Source organism: Medicago sativa, chromosome 1, assembly GCF_051527215.1.
Source record: "Medicago sativa cultivar Bolivia chromosome 1, Bolivia_mono, whole genome shotgun sequence".
Classification (NCBI taxonomy): domain Eukaryota; kingdom Viridiplantae; phylum Streptophyta; class Magnoliopsida; order Fabales; family Fabaceae; genus Medicago; species Medicago sativa.
In genome coordinates, this window is record NC_140749.1 from 24,099,899 (window position 1) to 24,119,868 (window position 19,970).

Sequence of the window (19,970 nt, forward strand, 5' to 3'; positions counted from 1 at the left end):
AAAAGGTTTTTTATATTTAGGGACAAAAAGTCTTAATTATTACTATCTCTGTTCATTTTTAATTGTCACTTTTTATACAATAATCTATACTCTTACTATAATAGCCTTACCCATTGAATATCTTATTTCCTATATTTCTCTCTCCACAATAAATAACTAAATGTTATATTGGTAAAACAATATTTAATGCTGCATTGAACTTTAAAAGTGACGGTTAAATAGAAACAATTTTTTTTTAAAAAAGAGACACTTAAAAAAGAACGAAGGGACTTGTTTTAACTAATGTGTGTAATACAACCATCAAATGACTTCATAACAAAGCGATTAAGCGGTTCTAACTCATTTGACACGTATTTGATCCATATCAATATATTAGAGACTCAGTTAAGTGTTTTAGATAGTTCGTTACTTCTATAAGAATAATGGTTTAAAATTTGTCTTACTTTCTTTACTTTTAGATGAGGAACAATTCAGAAGGTGAATTGAATGGGTAAGTGTTGATAAAATTACCTCCTCTCTCGTTGCTTAATACATGAAACCAGGATAAAGAGTTCATCTGAGTAAGAACTTAGTCTCACTTGACTTGGATTTCTTGTTGGGCAAAAATGGGTTAAATTTATTCCAAAACAAATTTGAAAAAGTTATTTTTGTTTAAAACCTCATCCAATATAAATTAGTCAAAGGTGAATCAAATACTCCTGAAGAAAGACTTTGTACCCAAGGAGGAAATAGAAGTTGATTAGTTGAACATGATAGAGAAAATTAATATAATTTATATATGAAAATACAGATCTCAGCTATACATTTGATATTGAGAATCAATCTTGGTGAAAACAAACTCAACAGAGACGAAATCGATGTCAAAACCATAACTCTGTCCTCCATACTGCACATATAGATATTCTTTGGGAGATGAGGGAGGAGGAATGATTTTAGAGATCTCAGGTAAATCTGGTCTAGGCGGAGGAGGCAGAGCATCTTTCTTCTTTACAGAGTAGTAGATATCAGCTAAGAGAAGCCACACAAGATCTGGATCAATAGACGCAAGTCCGTTGAGGGCATTAAGAGAAGCTTCGCGAAGTCCACCAACATTGCTACAAGCTATCCCTACAACAAGGCCGCATAACTTTTTCAAAACAAGTTCTAATGCTGTGGAACTCTTCTTATTACTGCATAAATCTGCAACCATGTTAAGAACTGCAATCTGAACTTTCAGATAAGAAGTCTCGGCCAATGAATCTTCAGAATTTACAGAACTGCTTCTGTAAGGGAGTTGTAAAGGGGTCTTCTCATCTTTGAAATTGGACAGTTTCCGAAATGGGGATGTTGTCAGAAGTTTCCAGAAGTGTGTTCCATCAGTATGGAAGCGGCGTGTGAAGAAATCTCCACCGCATATTTGCACTACATTGCTGATCACATTCAAACATCTCCGAACAGCCTGTTAATTACATTCGATAAGCATTTTTTAAAGCAATGTTTTTTAATCTCCAGACAGATTTGAAAATTGGATCTTAAAAGCAAGAAATGAACATCAAAGAGGGATTGCTCACCACTGGGTTTCTGTTCTGAATACATGTAACCAGGAATGGCCATATTTTATTTGCTGCTGGAAGTAGTCTGTTTTCATCAGCCCCTTCTTCAGCAGCATCCAAAGTATCCTTCAGGTGATACAATGAAAGTGATTCTAGAGCTTCTTCTATGGCTTCTTTGATTTCTCTTTCACCTTTAAAAGCTGCTTCTACTTTTGATATTGCCAATACGCCACTCTAAACAAGGAATTATCCCAATAGCAATTAAGAAATAATAAAATAATTATTCAATTGAACTTAGATGAATAGTCAGACTTTTACAGAAAGTAAATATATTTCACATATTGGATATCAATTAATATTCATAAAAGAAAACAGTAATGACAAGCACTTTCCAAACACCAGTTGGAGGTGTAAAAACGGCACTTTCCAAATACCAGTTGGAGGTGTAAAAACGACATGCTCCAATGTTGGAAATGTAAAAAAGTTTTAACCAAAGTATACCTCAATTATATCCAGGGAAGCCAAGCATATCTCTTGCTTGGAGGATGCTAAAAGAGGGATTGCAGCAGTAATACATGAACCAGCAATAGAACCAACTGTTCGTCTATATCTTCTAGAATCATTTAACTTGAACAAAATGACCTCCCACTGATCTACAAGCAAAACAATTCATTCAGTGTGAATCAAGGAATCACCACAACTACAAGATATAAAGGATCACAAAATCTGGTAGGTTCATAAACGTCATGTAAGTCCTATTGTAGTGTTGTATGATAAGCATGGTCAAAAAGATAATATGCCACATAAATGAAGGGTAGTTGATTGTAAAGATCACTTAGTAAGCTTCCTCTATGTTAGGACTCTTATATTCTGTTACAAGTATAAAGCTTGCTTAGTAATCTTTGGTTTGTCTATAAATATGTCTATATTCATCTAAACTTTAGAATAGAATTTCAGATTCAGATGCAAATTATTCTCTCTCTCAAATCTAAATAAAACTATTATCAAACTTTTCAGTGACATTTTGAAATAGGAAGCATGGTGTTTTTGCATCAAGAGCTGCATGGTGTACCCATTCAAATGAAAGGCACCATTTGTTTAGCAAGCAACCATGAAGGAAGTAAGCTGATCATGTGTAATTGAAGGGTCACAAAGGTGAACTATGCTAGAGACTACTACAAATTGAAGGGGATGAATTTTGTATTCCACGGCAAACTTCATTATCAAATTTCTAATACAAATACAAAAATTAATGATATAAAAGACGGATATGATACTGAACCTTCTGTTGTTTCTTTTGCATTGGAGATTGTAGACCTGACATCTGTGGAAAATGACTCTGCCTGAGGAGGCAATAGACAAGCTTCACGTTTCGATGCCTTCACAATTTCTTCTACTGCCTAAAATCAACCAATTTACAGACAACTGACTGATTATGAATCGATATATTTTTCCAATATTAAAGTCATTCAAAGAAGCAATCTAAGAAAGGAAAAAATAGCAAAAACAATAACCACAGCTGTTTCTGAAGCAAGAAACTGGTAGATCAGTAAGTATTACAGCTGTGTTAAATTTGGGTTCAATGATAGTATTAGAGAATTTGCTAATTATGATATCACCAACAAGAATATAGAGAGACAGAGCAGGTTGTTGTGAGAATATTAGGGTTATTTATCATACTATAAGTGGGCTTGGCTAATTACATGCCTGGCTTAATGTTAGTGAAATACTAGTAAAATTCACTAAACAAGGAATTGAGAGCACATCTTTAGATGAAAATACATGCATAAACGTACAGAAAGAGAAGGAAGGGGAAAGAGGGTAGCTGGCAACAAACCTTTAAGAATGGTATAGTTAAATCAGGATGCTGATGTCTACCCAATATTTCGAGTTCAATTGACACACGGCGCATCTGTTCAATACCACATCATTAGATCACAATAAAGCTTAAACATGCTGGAAGGTAATTCTATTCATTGCATATATACACGGGACTTTTTAATTGAAGGTGATAGAGTTTAGCGAATGACCAAACAAATACAAAAGTAAATGCTAAATAGACAATTCCAAATAGCAATTGAGCATTATTAGAATCAACCTTTCTTTGGTATTCGAAAGAGAGAAATCGTCAGAAACTTGAGACATACATCACAAACTACTAAAAAGGTCATTAAAAGATCAGGATGCTATGCTATTTGCCTTAAAGCAGTGTAAAGTGTAAAAATTTAAAAAGACATGGTCATACCGGTTCCTCCAGCAGGGGCAATATCTTATGAGCCACTCCAATGTACGAAAGAGTAGATGCTAGCACATTTGGCACATGATAATTGACATCCAAATGGCGTAATTGTCGACATATTGAATCAACCACATAGTCTGCATTTTCCAAAACTAACTGTCCAACCTAGATAAATGCATACGCTGTATAAGTCAATAGTTGTGCAAGAAAAGTTAGGAAATGAATCATTATGACTAACAAACTAACCGTTTCATAGGCTGATGTGGTGGAAAGTATCTGCAAGACAGAATCTGCGGCATTTCTAACTTGGTAATTTGAAGAACTGAGATTCTCCAATAAAAAATAAAGAGAAGAATGAAGAAATCCACTTGAAATAAAATCTGTTCCAAGGCACAGATTAAAGATTCCTACTCCATCAATGATAACCTGTTTCATTAGAAAGAAGCCATTGTCAATGTTATATGAACTTGATTTAGAGATAAATATGAAAAGATCAAATTGTAGAAGAGAATAAACAGCAATGTCAGCTTATGCAAACAGTATCTTTCCTCATGTAGCATTGCAGCGTCTTGGAAAAAGTATAAACTAATATCTTCAACTGAAACATTAAGCTGCAAGTCAGCAACTTTGCGATCAACAGGAACACTCCACACCTCAGCAGATAAATACTCGTGTAAGATCCCACCGATGCAATCAACTAAATAACTCTTTACATCAGTATCCTTTGGAATCGTCCATAAAGATTCATGAACAGCACAATCAAGTTTGTTAGACTGAACCAGAACTCCTTTGCTTATAGAAGACCTATGAAATATTCTAGCAAAATCATTAATTGCTTGATCTGATAGACCAAATATTATCTCATTTATCATACATGCAGCTGTGCTTGCTTGCCGCAATAACTGTCCAGAACCAGTCCTGCTGTACCATGACTGCCAGCTTTCTTTGTTGTATTCTTTTAAACGGAGCTCAGTAATCAATTTGCGGAAGTAACCAAGAAGGGTCTCCGCCAAATGTGACAGAAGCCCTTCACCTCTTTGATCTAGCAACGACAAAGTTAACAAAAGTTATTTCAGGTTAAAGATAAACACTACGAGAACCATGAGCAGAATAACATTTAATTTGAAATCACCTGCCAATATACATAAACCAACAAGTCGGAGAATCCTCGCAAGAGGCTGGTATAACTTATGACTGCCAACATAACTGAACCAAGGGGGCATGCGAGGAAGCTCATATTTCTTTTGTGCAGCTTTGACAGGTTCTTGAACATATTTTTTGTCAATTAGGCCGCTCTTAGGGTTTTCACAGACACCGGAGTTTAAAAGAGGAAGGCCACGACTGAAGAAATTAGATCCAGATTTCAACTCAGCGATGGAGGGAAGGTATCCAACGGTTGATGATTGACTTGCCAAAGTGATTTTGCCAAGAGAACCAGAGAACACTGAATTGTGGCTTAGGCATGCGGCAAACACATCCAGGAACTTAGCCACTCCTAACTAGTTGTTTTCAAGCATAAGAATTGATGTCAATGAACAAAAAAATAGGACAAGGTTTCGCGAAAACATAAACATAGAGAGACATATTATATATACCCTCTGTTTAGAATGTGATGAGCAAGGTTCAGAAAAATGGACCAGTCGTTGAACTGATGAAAGTACCGGTTTAAGGCTTAATGGTTTAATGGTGGTCAAATTGTAGTTGAGGAGGGTATAGCTTAAATAATGATATTAATTAATATAAATTTAACCCACGTGGTTTGGCCTATGGTTGTAGACTTTGGACCTTGGAGCGTGCTCCTCTCAAGTTCGAATCCTCCCGATGCCAACTTTTGTGGGCTAATCCATACAGAGCTTTGCTCTGGCTTTGAATGGGCCCCACTAGTGGACAGTGGGATTGGTCCCCCGGAATAGTCGATCCTTGGGCCGGATACCAAGTTTTCAAAAAAACTATTAATATAAATTTTTCGGTAACAGATTTTTAATATAATATATTGATATTCAGCATGAAAATAATAAAATATTTATATTTTTACAATATTAAAATTAAATATTACTTTTGATTGTTACAAATCATGACAAATAAGATTCGAAGTCACACAAAAATCATATAGAATGTAAGCATTATAAGAGTCTGTTAGGACCAAACAATAGGACAGCATTTAGTTGAATTGTCCGGTTCGATTTTCAGAACCTTGGTGATGAGTATGAAGTATCTCATGCATGTACATTTAGATACTGTAGAAGCTTTACTGAATGAACACACACACACACACACACACACACACACACACACACAGAGAAGAGAAGAGTGGATTCAACCCCTCTTTATACCATGTGTCTAAACCATCTTTAATCCCTCTTTATACAAATATCAAAATTCTAACCCTAATCAAATAAGGGAACAAATCTTGAAATATAATGATATTAGGAAACCTCTCGTAAAAGTGATATATGAGACATTCTCTTGATATGTCAACAATAACATTATGTTTGTCCAATCTCCACATAATAAAGATGTGTTATCATTGACATGTATTGAATTCTAGAGTATTCTACTGAATCTTTGATTAATGCAAAGTTTGTTACAAGAGGTGATAACATGCAATTACGCATAATAACCTCTTTCAATTTCAACTTACTATATATACCAATTTGCACCACATAATCCGTAGAAAGATATACATATTTAAGGATACACACACACACACACACACACACTCATAGTAAAAACATAAGATATTATTATAGAAGCACATACAGGTGACTGAAGATGATCCACCAATAGACGAGGACCAGAATAAAATATTATCGTTAGTAATTGTTGAGCATGTAACACAGCAAGTGGCTCGTCATTGCTAAGCACCACTTTGGGAAGCTTTTCCAGGTGCCTGAATTTGAAAGTGGTAACAATTATGATCAAGTACATAGATAGTGGGCAACCATCTGCAGTGTGTAATTTGTCACAAAAATATGAACCTGATAAATATCTCAGCAGCATCGTGTTCTATACGAGACTTCCAACTCTGAGAAAACAAACACTCAAGACAATCTTGTGCAGTTGAAGACACGTCATCAGATTCATCGACAGCCAAAGCACTTGAGCATTCCTGAATCATTACCAAAAAGAATTAAAATAAAAAGCAAATTACGAGTGAAGATTGCATGACAGAGGATAGATATACTCTACAAACTAATATTAGATAAAATAAAACGGAACACCAGTAAAAAGACAATGAAGTGTCTTAGCGTAGAAAGGGAAGAAAAAAAAAATATAGTACTTCATGAGATAAGAGAGAAAATCATTGCAATAGAATTGAACCTGATTCATGTATTGGTAGTAAGTAATGAGTTGTTACAGACACAATGAGACATCAGCTATATATAGGTAACCCTGTACCTTCACTAACTGAGCCTTATATCAAACCTAGAATTAAGTGATTGCAAAGGACACTAGTTTAAACTAAGCTATGGCACATATAAGCAATATTTCTTTATAATATGTCAACCAGACAGCCAAAGTAAAACATGCCATAGCACAAACCTAGCAAACATTATTTCTGGTTAACCAGTTCAGAGCTCACCAGAAGCATCAGTCTACTGTCCCCCAGTGTGTAGAAGCACTCCAATAAGAGTCCTTTAATGGCATCAACAAGTCCCTTTCTTACTCTTTGTGAAGAGTGAATACAGATCTGAAATTCAATGGTTTCACTGATCACATAAATCATTACGTTGAAGTATTAAAATAAACACTTAGTAATGAGGGTATAAAGCACTCTGAAGGCTGAAAAATATCCAAGGAAAATAATGTAATTAACCATCAATAAGAACGTACATGTGGAAAAGTTGCACTCAGCAGCTTATTTACATGTGCCAATGTCTTCTGGATCCAATCTTTTGTTCGGGTCACATGCAAAGACAAGGTTTCTTCGGAAGGAACAGTGCTTCCCATTTCTTGGAGTTGAGTTTCGGAACAGGATATCTTATCTGACTCAATACTTCTATCTTCAACAACTTTTGTTTTAACAGAATCTTTAACTTGCAAGTGACGAAGCTCCTCCAGAAGAGAAAGACTAGATTTACACTCGTTTGGATCAGAGCTGGTAGATACTTCCATATCCAGGACAGATGCATTAGCATCATCCCGGAGGACTATCATAAGGAACTCTGCCAAACCTCTAATTGCTAGGTCAATAGCTTCCATGCTTCCGGCAGCCCCACTTGTCATTGTTTTTGCACCATGCAAGACTTTAGATAAGTTACTAACAATGCCGGGTAAAAAAAAGGCCAATGCATCTGCAGAACCAACCTGCAAAAGTAAGCCAGCACAATCAAATCAATCAATCTCTTTTATGAATGAATTCATAAATGAAAGAGAATATTGTTGGGGCAAAATTTTTAACACAAAAAAAGCCAAAAGATTATGAGTATCTACAAATAATATTTCCAAATATTTCATAAAGGAAAAAGTTTCTTACACAACAAGAATGATGTGAGTGGTTATTCCTAATAACTGTAGACAACAAAACAACTATTTTCTAATACAACAATCAATGGTTTTTTCTTTCCCTTTTATTCCTTTAGTTTGCAGAATAGTTTTCAACAGGATTCAAACAGATGACACATACTAGTGGTTCAAAGATCACATGAAACACTCTACACAGGAATGTTTTTATGTGGTGCTTTAAACATGAAAGAGAATTACTTCGAAGGATTTCACAGAGAGAAAAGAGGTATTGGTTTTTGAGGGAATCTTGTTTGTTCAGGTATTTATATATTTCCCGTGTAGGATGCTCAAATTTTCAAGAGTGCTTCATCATCTTTATTGTTGTAATGGGATGGTAAATTTTTTATAACTTCTCTTTGGTCCCCTTACCATGGTTTCTCTATTGGTATCCCTATCAAATTTGCAAGGAGAGCAGAAAGCTTTATAGCAGAGAGAAACATATTGCATTTTTTAACATTTTTACTGTCTTTTCTAGGGATATCTTCCCTCATTTCTATTTGCATATAAACAATTCAGCTCTAGAATCCTTCTCTTAAAAAAGAAATAAACAACTGCTACTAATTTATTACATTACCTTAGCAACCAGCACTCTCAGAGTTTTGAAGGCTTCAATTCTAATTCTTGCAGAACCTCTTTGTCCCCTTGCAGCCTCTGTATCTGCAGCCTTTTTGTAAGAAATGGGTATTACAAACTTATGAAATGACATAACCAAATTTTGATAACAAGAAAGGCAGACATCCATTTAAGTGCTTTCCAATAAAAAGATTTATGTCTTTGTCTTGATTACTTGGAGTTGCCTTCTTCTATAATAGAATGTCATTTATTCTTCAAATGAATCTTGGTTATTTTATTATAAAATGTGATCAGAAACAGTTACTAAAAGAACTTAATTATGTACCCCCACTCCACCAAACAAAATGATGAATTTCTCCGTTAAAACTCAACAACGATATAATTCACATACTTTGAGAAGAAGTGATATCCAGTGTCCTACAGCAGCTGACGCAGTTTGGGACCGGAGAAATGCAAGTAAACATTCTTCTGGTTTTGAATCATTCTTCAAATTCTTATGAAGTCTATGATTATAAACATTATCCGAAAGTGCAGGTAAACCAGGAATTTGTTTACATGAGCATGACGCATCAGAACAAGAATTTAAATTCAAAAGTAGTGCCCTGAAACACAACAGAATTCCTCCACGAAACTCCTCTGAAGCCTCGGACGGTGACAGCAAAGCCCCATATGTTAACTTCTTCAGTATCACAACCATCTGTTAAAGAACAACAAAATTGATTTTAAACATTTGTTCATGACTTATGAGGGGTACTCCATAGCAGTTGTGCTGACAAAACCAAGGTATATACTATATGTTTTAGAACCTTCCTCTACGTATGATTTCATTGTGATGCCAATTATTGAGGGGTATGCAAGCTTACATCACTGTATGCAAATAAGCATACAGTCCGATGTATTAAAGAGCATATATGATGGATGAGTTAAAACAATAACATACCGTGAAATGAAATTAAAAGGAATCAAAATGAACATGAGCTGACTATGTATAATTGCCTCAAATAATATTGCACAAGGTATCTTTACACTAGAACATATTGAGAGTAGTCATGTATTTTCTATTTTGACACCTATGGATGAGTTATAAGGCAATGGTTCTTTGGCTTAAATTGTTAAAATAAAACACTTCAGCAAAACAATTTTTTTTGTACTTTCAAGCCAGTATTCCAAATTCCAAAGGTCCCTAGATTTATTTTTCATTCATTTCTTTTGGTCCACTTTTTTCTAATGTTGAATGCATTATAGTTCATATTATTATTACACATTCTGCGCACTTAACCATGCCAGTTTTATTTTATTGAACAACAACAAGCAAGTAAATAAATTCCAATGTAACATTCCATAATTTGAATACAACCTAGATCAAATATCAAGGAAAAACCAATCATCCTACCTGATTCACAGAATTCAAACAACACTTCTTCAGAAGTTCCTCCAAACAATGAACTATACCTTCAGCAACACTATCACTCACTTTAAATGGTGTTTTTGGAATATCAGACACGTTATAATTTTCCTGAGAATCAAACTTCTGAGTAGATCTGCACTGAATTGCTGCATCGAGAAGCAGAACTAATGGAAACAAAGTATAGCTGAAAAAAGAAAAATAGCATCATATTATAAGAAAGAAGTGCACGTCGAAGAAAAAATAAACAACGCTATAAAACTCAGAACTTAAATCATGAAATTCAAACCCACAATGCAGTAGATAGGGGAAAAACTAGTTCCCTACTGTCATGTAACCACACATTCATGTAGTGAATGAATTTACACAAAAGGATTTCACACAAGTGTTTGATTTTCAAGAAAAGTTAAGTATAAGATTAATCTGTCTGTAAATTAATTGATTGAATGAATGTGCAGTTCTTTACAGCAGAAAATCCAAATCTAAGTCCCTGATTGGATAAACAAGTTATTTGCAGCTTATAGCACAAGCGCTTATCATGATAAGCACTTATGTATAAGTTTACAAAAGCTATTTCTAAAGAACGAGATAAAATAAAGTTAAATTATTTTTGTATATGCTATAAGTTGTTTCCAAATGCTATCTTGGAGGACTTTGAAATTAAGCTGAAAAAAGCTTACGAAAAGTGTCATAATTTGTTTTCATAAGTTCACCCAAACAGTCTCACAAAACATATGACAGTAGATAAGCTTGAATATGCCAATCCAAACAGGCCCCATATCCCAAAATTATAGCTTAATAACAGTGCAGTGTAAGTGTGTTTGGAAAACACCAAAAACACGGTGTACCAGAAACTACACGTTGGAACTTTAAAAATCACATTGCCATTTACCCACTGCTCAACCAAACAAACACATGCTAAATGTTACAATTGCCTTTCTTTTCAGTCAAGTTACATCAAAAAGTTAAGATTAAGTCCTTATTTGGATAAAAAGCTAAATGAAGCGCTCATAGCCTATGAAGCATAGACACAGACACTGATAAAATTTGAGAAAATGACATAATTCAATGCAATCACATATGTCGGTGTCGCGTCGGTGCTACAAAGCTCATAAAAAAGCGATCATCATATAAGTACATAGGTATCAGGTATTTCTATAACAAATGATGAAATAAAGTGAAAATTATGATGCACGGACACTCCCAGATTAGGCGTGTCCCGTCGTGTCCGACACCGAGACATATAATTACACTAAATTATGTGATTTTCTCAAATTATCAGCGGTGTGGGCGTGTCAGTGTTCGTGTCGTGTCTGTATCCGTGCTTCGTAGAGTGAAATCATCATATAACTTATAAGTTGTTTCCCTAAACTCTCAAAAAACAGTCTCCAAGTGTGTGTCAGTATATAAGCTCAAATCAGTTAATCCAAACAGACCTAACTATATTTTGATCCTTATCAAACAAAGAAATGGTGAATAGAAAAGAGAGCTTACTCGAAGAAAGGTTGTAAACTCTGAGGTGAAGAACTGTGAAGAAAATGAAGGAATTGAGGGATAACAGTAACAGAAAAATGCTTTTGATTCTGATTATTCTGATTCTGAGGGTTTTGCAAAAGTTGAAGAAGATTCAACGTGTGTGATTTTAAGCGTTGGAAAGTAATGCTTCTGAGTTCATCAGTTTCTATTCCTTCTGCAACTTCCTCCATAACTTCGATTATTGAGGTTTTAGATTTTAGAACGCGCGTTTAGAAGAAGTTATTTCGGTAAAAAGAAGCGCGTTTGGAGGTTTAAGTTGAAGAAATGGATTCTCGTGTTAGAGCTGTAGAATTGCTTGGAATATTCTAATGCTTCACCAGAACCTGGGTGGAGTACTAAACCCTCAATGTGTTGTTGCTTTTCGAACCTCCCCAGTTTTGCTACTACACCGGTGTTGATTTTTTAGATAGGCCGAATGTATAATAAGGCAGTTCGTATTTAGAAAAAATTTAGAAATTTTCTATTTGACACACCTCACCTGCTCTCTATACTCGCCTTTTGTCCATCAAAAAAAAATTTCACAATAAATATCCACGACAAATATATTTTAGAAAATTTTTAAAGATGCTAAAAATAAAAATCGATATATTTAAAATGACCAAAATTATATTTAATGCTTACAAGTAACTAAAACTTTGTCCTGCGAGCATAGCTAGCTCCGCTGGCAGAGACAATGTTTTATTATATGCGGAGATTGGGGTTCGAACCTTGGACAGTCGAACACCCCACTTATTCATTTTAAAAACGTGGGAATAAGTAAAAAAAATAAAAAATAGCGTGTGATCGCGTTTCTGGCCACTAGAATACTTGGGAAAAAAAACTAAAACTTATTGAAGTGTGGCTAAAACTAGTATAATTTACATCGGTTCATGAGGATAGACTGTTATGATGGTACGAATATAGAGAAAAATTGTATAGCCATCACCGGTTACTTTAGATCGTACGTGATTGGGATGTGGTATGCAATTTGCAAGTGCTGGGCTAAAAGCTTTGTTTGGTACATTTCATGTGGAAAGTGTTTCAATTGCATTAAGAGTTCCTAACATTTGATGGTCCATTGCCAATCAAATAGATGGCGCAACAAATGTGTCAGAGATAAACAGGACTAGATGGAATCATCATGGGGTATGTTAGAATGTAATAATCGTAATGCTTTACTTTTTGCTCAATATGTAACCATTGTGAGAGCCAGAATATTAAGATATGCCCTCAAAGTTGACAATTAATTTGGATTATTAATAATGTGTTTGGTTGTGGGGTGGAAAAAATTGATTTTGATAGAATTGATTTTGTTTAAAAGTGATTTGTGTGAATCAATTATAGAATCAAAAACTACAAATCTTCTTTGCTTCAAGTACAATCAATTTTGAAGACAGAACTGTTCAACAGCAATCAAACATGTCATAATCAATTCTACACATTCAAAATCAATTATGGACCCTCTAACGGTGAAACCATACATACATTAAGCTTTGTCTAATATGCAAAATGGTCTTGCATCATACACAAGTGTCTTTCCTACCATTGAATTAAAAAGTCACATCATTTTCCATTTAATTTAATTGTAAGATTTATTGATTCAACGGTAAAAAGTAACTTGTACATGATACAAAACTTGTCTCGCTTGTGCACCATAAAATTGACCCTATTATTGATAATAGTGATTATAAAAGGGTTAAATCATTTTAGTTTGGACTTTTTTATTCTATTAGAAAGAAACTAATAGAGTGACTCATAGTTTTGTTATATCGACAATCCTCAAGTTTCTATTATCTTGTCAACTATACTTAGATGGTTAAATACATAGTGAAACTAATAGAAACTAATTGACCCTATCTTGTCAACTATTTTTAAGCTACGTCAAATATACAAAATAGTCTTGCATCGTACACAAGTGTCTTACCATTGAATCATAAGGTCACATTACATTTCATTTAATTTAATGGTAAGATTTATTGATCTAATGATGAAAACTAATTTGTGCATGATACCATAAAATTGACCCTATTGCTAATATTAGTGATTATAAAAGGGTTAAATCATTTAAGTTTCGACTTTTTAATCTCTCAGAAAGAAACTAATAGACTGCCCCATAGTTTTGTTACAACACTTTTGCACGAGGGACTACTTATATGTTATATCAATAATCCTAAGTTTTTATTATCTTGTCAACCATACTCCAAAAACTTTCTAGAGTATTTCGATAAAGTTCAATCTAATTACCGAACAATTTTAATAGAAATGCAATTACACAGACACACAAAAATAGAAAAATTATTAACTAATTATTATGACTTATTCTATTTTTCTCAATAGTAGTACTATGCATCATTTAATTGATCAACCAGTCGTACAAAATGTTCATATCCATGTTTGAGTCCTACAATTCAACTATTTCATGATTGCCCTCCAGACCATTAGTATCCAATGACACAAAGCTGACAAGACCATGCAACCAACGAGGCCAGCCTCCCTAATTAATCATTGTCCTACAGAGACCACAATAATAATCCATATTCAACTCTTATAAAACCTCACTAATGCAAGGTTGCCGTGTTTAATCATTCAGCCAGCTCTAATCACCACATCACCAACACATAATTTTTGAAACAAAGAAAAAATGGTACTTGAATGTAACCAAGTGTCAGTGTCGTGTTGGCATCGAACGCTAATATATATTGAACACTAGACACAACTTCAATCAGAAATACCGTGTTATAAATACACATACATCAAAACAATGAGTACGAACTTAACTTCCTACAATTATGGATCAAAATAATCTTCTTAGTTGTTACTACAGCTGAAAATCATATCATATCATATCATATCATATATATATACAGCTGAGACACAGAAAAACAAACAAAACCCACAACACACACATATAGTCAAACACTATAATCTTCACTGTCTCCTTAACTGTCCCTACCTGTATCAACACTTCCCAAAGCTAATTTCCTGTCCTCAAATGTCAGCTATCCCACTCAGTCTCACTGTCCATGTATATATCTCAGCTTATTACAAGCAACATACTATTCACAAGGTTTGCTCTGGTTTTAACAATGTTTACAGGAAAATCTTAGTCTATTCCTGCACAAGTAGAGTCATTATCAGATTATAAACATGACCCTTTTGACTAAAGAACTATATATATTTAACAAATGAAAATTGGAAATACAACCTACCATTTTTGGTTTTTTGAACTTAAACTTGGGGAGGGGACTCGGGTTCGGAACTGCAACTATACGACATTGTATCTTCCTTAGGTATAGCCACAAAGTTGAGAGGTGCAGTGGACAATCTTCTCATTTCGCTGAAGTATCCGTTATGACGACCAGAGTAGGAGCGTGGTGTGTGTAGTTCAGATGTTGTACCGCTCATTGAGTTCCGTCGAGGTGTAGGAGGCATAGATCCATTGCCGTTGCCATAGCCGACGCTGTTGCCATTTGCACGATAACCGTTTGTCTTTCTAAAGCTGTTAGTTTTTTTTGGACTAGGTTTAGACCCATATATGGCTTCCTTTTGATTTAGGAGTAGATCTTGCATCTTCTTTTGGTCCTTTGAGATCAAAAACAGAAAACCAGAAGTGGGTTATTTACAGTAGTTAGTACTCCCTCCGTCCCGGAATAACTGACCTATTTTCTAAAAAAAAGTGTCCCAAAATAACTGACTCATTTCAATTTTCAATACAACTTTCATCATTCCCAATACAATATAACACTAAATAATACTACTTTTATCATTCCCAATACAATATATTCCACTTTCCCCTTTATTTATACACTTTTCTTAATCTGTGTGAAAAACCAAAGTAGGTCAATTAAACCGGGACGGAGGGAGTAGTATTTAATTTAGATCAATACATAATTTTTATTTTTATTTTTTTGAAAGAATATACTACATAATTATTTTTATATCTTTTATCTTCTCTCTTTTGACCAAGGTTAAGTAATTAGTTTTATTCCTTCAAAAAAAAAAAAAGTAATTGATTTTATGATTTTGAAAGAATTGTTATTTCAAATATAGCCATCACATTAAATGTTCTACACCAACTTACACAGGTAATAAATTAAGGGTACAAAAAGAATTTAATTTTAGTAATTAATGGTGCTTTAAATTTGTGATTTTTTCTTACAAACAGGACCAAAATATTTCTTCTATGTCAGACCAAAGGGAGTAAAATAGTACATAAGATCAATTTGAGGACAAACAACGGATGATCATAGGAAAATATGGGCAAAAAGGTAAATTTACCCTCTGTCGTCTCTTCTCTTCTTCTCTCTGTTGCCTGGTCAGTTTGTAATCATCCAATAATTCCACCAAACGTACCTACATATGACATTGACAATCAAATTAAACTTTCTGCTAAAAATAACTCTGCGAAGACGGTGAAAACCAGAAATAACTATGGACCACTTTGAAGCTTACCCCATCGTATAGAAAACAAGTCTTCTTTTCATCTTCCCATGCTAGTGTTTTGCTTATAAGATTGTCAACCATTGCTGGAAAGAGAACACACTGTCATTATAGGTCCACGTGGAACTTTCAACAACAAATAGGCCTTTATGACAGCAATACCTGGAATTTTGGTTATAGTTACTCTTGCTCGTTCTGCACGTTTCAGATTAATGTGAGCACCTCGCCCAGCACTGTACCGAGTGTTATCCTGAAATTCGCCGTATCAGGTCAGAGAACAAGCTAAATAATCGACGTGCACTATGAAAGTATACAAGAGAGAATTACAGACTTACTTGGCTATATTCGTCGAGCCAATTTTCCTCTTCACAAGCAAATAGCCACTTATCAATCCTATCTGTTACTTCTCTTCTACTCAAAGCTTCATCTTTTGCCTTTACTATTTGTGCTTCAATGTTAGCTAATAGTTCACAAGGATCAACCAAGCCTGCATCAAAAACAGAGGATTCGATAGTATCAGGTTTTTCTATGTTAATGTGAAGAAGAAGAAAACAAATTCATGTTAATGCAACAGGGAACATACCAGAATCTATTAATGCACTAGCTTTCTCAGGGGCAGTACTTGTATCAGGTTCAATATGAGTCAATCTACATATTTCCTCTAACTCCGACCTCTTCTTAAATACGAGTTCTTTCATTCTACTCGCTTTTAGTTTAGCAAGTCTTTCCACTTCTGCCGAAGCCTGCAAAAGCACATTTCAGCAAACATGGAAAATATATGAAAGGAAAAAATGATGATGGAATTGAAAGAAGAATTTAAACCTTCTCTATTATCTCTGGTGAAAGAGCGCCTCTTTCGGTGATTTCTGATTCTGAAGTTGTGACAATAGAAGTATTCCTCAGAAAAGAGTTCCTCTCTTCTTTTGAAGTGTCCATCAAATTCCAAAGTTCGAATAGGTTAGCGACAACATCCTTCAACTGCATTTTTAAAAAGTACAATTAAAATATTAGGCTAAAGAGAGGAAAATTATAACAAATAATAAGACTAGAACTTAAGGGTTGTGATTATAAAACACCTTCTGTACTCTAGATTTCCTTTCTGCTTTTAACTTCAGAATGGTCTTCTCAAGACCTTCCAATGTGCTATTGCTAATATTAGTCGATTGTTCCACCTGAGTCCCATGCAAACTTGGATGTACATCATCTACCGTTTGGCCGAAATCCAATCCAAGAACACCACAGAGAGAATGCACCTCGTTCACACATTGCAAGACTTTCTGAAGTCGGTCCGACTGGAAGAAAAAAACAAGCACAGAAAATGCACAAATGAGTTATAAAAGAAAGAAACTTAATATGAATCGACCACAAACACCATCGAAGAGCGTTTATTTACTCGTAAGCATAATACAAACCTTTTCCTTTTGAAGACTACGAAGATGCGTTTGATATTCATTAAGTCTTCTAAGTGACAAGTCTTGTTCGTCTACACCATCTGTGCTGCTGACACTCACATCATCATTGACAGGATGGATTCCACAAATCTCACCGCTTATCTTTTCTATTTGAGTTTTAATATCTGCCAACTGTTTCAACCTTTCTTCTTTTTTCTTCTTCAATTCTTCGACCAATGGTGTGACAGATGCAAGCTTCTCTTTCAGCGATGCAGATCTCTTTTCCATCTTAATCTATATAAATTCCACATACAAATCGATCAGAAAGCCTCAAGTATATTAATACATCAAAAAGCTTTCATGGTGTTCCCTTCTCAAAATAGGTCGATTGAATAAACAATAACAATGTTATCAATTGCAAAATGAGCAAAATTATAGAGGAAGCAATTACTGATACGCCACCATGCATAAAATTGATCTTTTAATACTGAACACAAGCAAGTTATTTATGTATTTACCGGAGAGCTCATATCATGTTCCCCGAGTGCAGCTATTAGTGTTGCAATCTCAGCTTCCTTGGCTGCAAGGGATTGATGAAAGCGTGCTTTGATGTTGGCAGCCTCGTCAACCTTTCTCCTATAAACATCTAAACATTCTCTCTCCAGCTCCATCAACATACGGTCTTTGTCCTTCTCGCTCTCTCCAATATCGTTCCATATTTGCTGCACACAAAATAAGATTTGTCAACTATAGGTAAAAAAAATTGAAGTAAAAACTAAAAGACAATTCTTTTTCTACCATCACTTTATCATGATTTTCTCTTCTGATCAAAACACAAAAAAGCAAATCAATAATATGGTAAAGAACTTTAACAATGGTAGTAAAACTTTCTTCAACCAATCAAGAGACTCATTCTATATGCAGAGTCAATCCTATTTGGCAAAAACAATAGGAATTAAGAAAAAGAAAAACAGCAATATAAAGTTATTATCAAAGACCAAATCATACTAAAATCCCATATTAACTGAATTGGTAACTTCCAAAATTTGTTAACAAAACCAATATAGTGAAATTAATTTCAATTTTGAACTAGCTCATTTTCTAAAAATCAACAACATGAAAATTTACAATAAAAACAAGAAAAAATTAAAGAAAAGCAAAAAGCTTAAAAAAAATGACTTTTTCAACTCAGGTAATCTCATGAACAAAGAAAGACAAATCCCCTTTCTCCCTTACAATAAAATAACCTACAGAGACCCTATAACCATAAGTGCTTTCTCTTTTAAACAGTAAAACAGACAAAAAGTTGACCTGAGAAGAAACAAAACATCATTGGTTAGAGAATAACACAAAATAAGAAGAAGAAATAGTTAGTATCATAAACAAATCATTAACAAAAACCACACTATTCATCATCATCAACAACAACAACAACAACAATTCATTAACAAATTATCATATAAACAAAAAACAAAACCTCATCATTTTGAAAAAAACACAAAAGTTATCTAAACAAAGTAGAATTCTGCAAAAAGAAAGAGAAAAACCTCAAGTTCTTTGAGCAAAGAAGTGCAAGTAGTGCTTATATGGATACTAGTGATAGGACTTCCAATGGCCAACATTATTCACAGAATCTGTGACCCTTTTTCACACTCTACACTCACTACTAGTGATAAAACCTCAAAAATTAACAATTCAAGAAAACAAGAACAAACCCTTTTAAGAGTTAAACAAGAAAGCAAGAAACTTTCATGTGAAAAACAAAGAAACATGAATTGTTTCCATTGTTTTGAAACAAAACAAACATTAACAGATCTAAAGGTGAAAGCTTTGGTTAAAGGGTCACTCTCTTTTTTTCTTGAAGAAATTGTTTCAGAAAAAGAAAGTAACAGGATCTGTTAAGAGAAGAAGAGTTAAGAAGGAACAGGATTTGTTTGTTTTTAGGAGAGAGAAAAATGAAAAGGTTTTTTTTTTTTTCTGTTAGAGAGAGAAAATGATTGCCATGATTATTATTTGTTGGAGCTTTGGTGTATAATGTATAGTTGGAAAATGAAAAAAAAAATGAAAAAAGAAAAAGGAAGGGTTTGTGTAAAAGCAAAGATGCAAAGAAAAAGATAATGGTATTTTTAGGGTTTGGTTGGTGGTTGTTAAGATGATGCTAAAATGTGCAAAAATGAATGTGTAAAGAGCAATGTAGGAGCAGGTAAAGAGGCAAAGTATTGTATTGAAATGGATCTGTAATTGTATTATCTATTATGTATAGTGTATGAGTGTGAGTGTGTATAGCTGTGTGTGTACGTACACATTTGCCAATGATTTGTAGTGGGTATAGTAAACAATAACGTGGCTTCTCTTATTTTATTACCTCT

General features: G+C 34.2%; 2 protein-coding genes across 2 annotated transcripts; both read right to left on the bottom strand.

The window, feature by feature from the left end:
* Window positions 1-693: 693 nt before the first annotated feature.
* On the bottom strand, window positions 694-12,097 carry LOC146953782 (ARM repeat superfamily protein). The gene is made up of 17 exons (XM_085711680.1): window positions 11,750-12,097; window positions 10,244-10,442; window positions 9,242-9,547; window positions 8,852-8,941; window positions 7,606-8,079; window positions 7,355-7,462; window positions 6,750-6,880; window positions 6,532-6,661; window positions 4,904-5,270; window positions 4,319-4,813; window positions 4,018-4,196; window positions 3,778-3,936; window positions 3,370-3,444; window positions 2,815-2,932; window positions 2,034-2,185; window positions 1,551-1,766; window positions 694-1,438 (listed from the first exon to the last, which is right to left on the bottom strand). Exons 1-17 carry the CDS (start codon window positions 11,959-11,961, stop codon window positions 794-796), a joined length of 4,056 nt encoding a protein of 1,351 aa, XP_085567806.1. The 5' UTR covers window positions 11,962-12,097; the 3' UTR covers window positions 694-793.
* A 2,390-nt stretch (window positions 12,098-14,487) lies between these two features.
* Window positions 14,488-19,605, bottom strand: LOC146953783 (65-kDa microtubule-associated protein 6-like). Its single transcript, XM_085711692.1, has 12 exons — window positions 19,149-19,605; window positions 18,120-18,323; window positions 17,623-17,895; window positions 17,287-17,502; window positions 17,033-17,188; window positions 16,794-16,953; window positions 16,546-16,697; window positions 16,373-16,460; window positions 16,223-16,296; window positions 16,049-16,123; window positions 14,980-15,352; window positions 14,488-14,884 (listed from the first exon to the last, which is right to left on the bottom strand). Exons 1-11 carry the CDS (start codon window positions 19,221-19,223, stop codon window positions 14,999-15,001), a joined length of 1,827 nt encoding a protein of 608 aa, XP_085567818.1. The 5' UTR covers window positions 19,224-19,605; the 3' UTR covers window positions 14,488-14,884; window positions 14,980-14,998.
* Window positions 19,606-19,970: the final 365 nt, after the last annotated feature.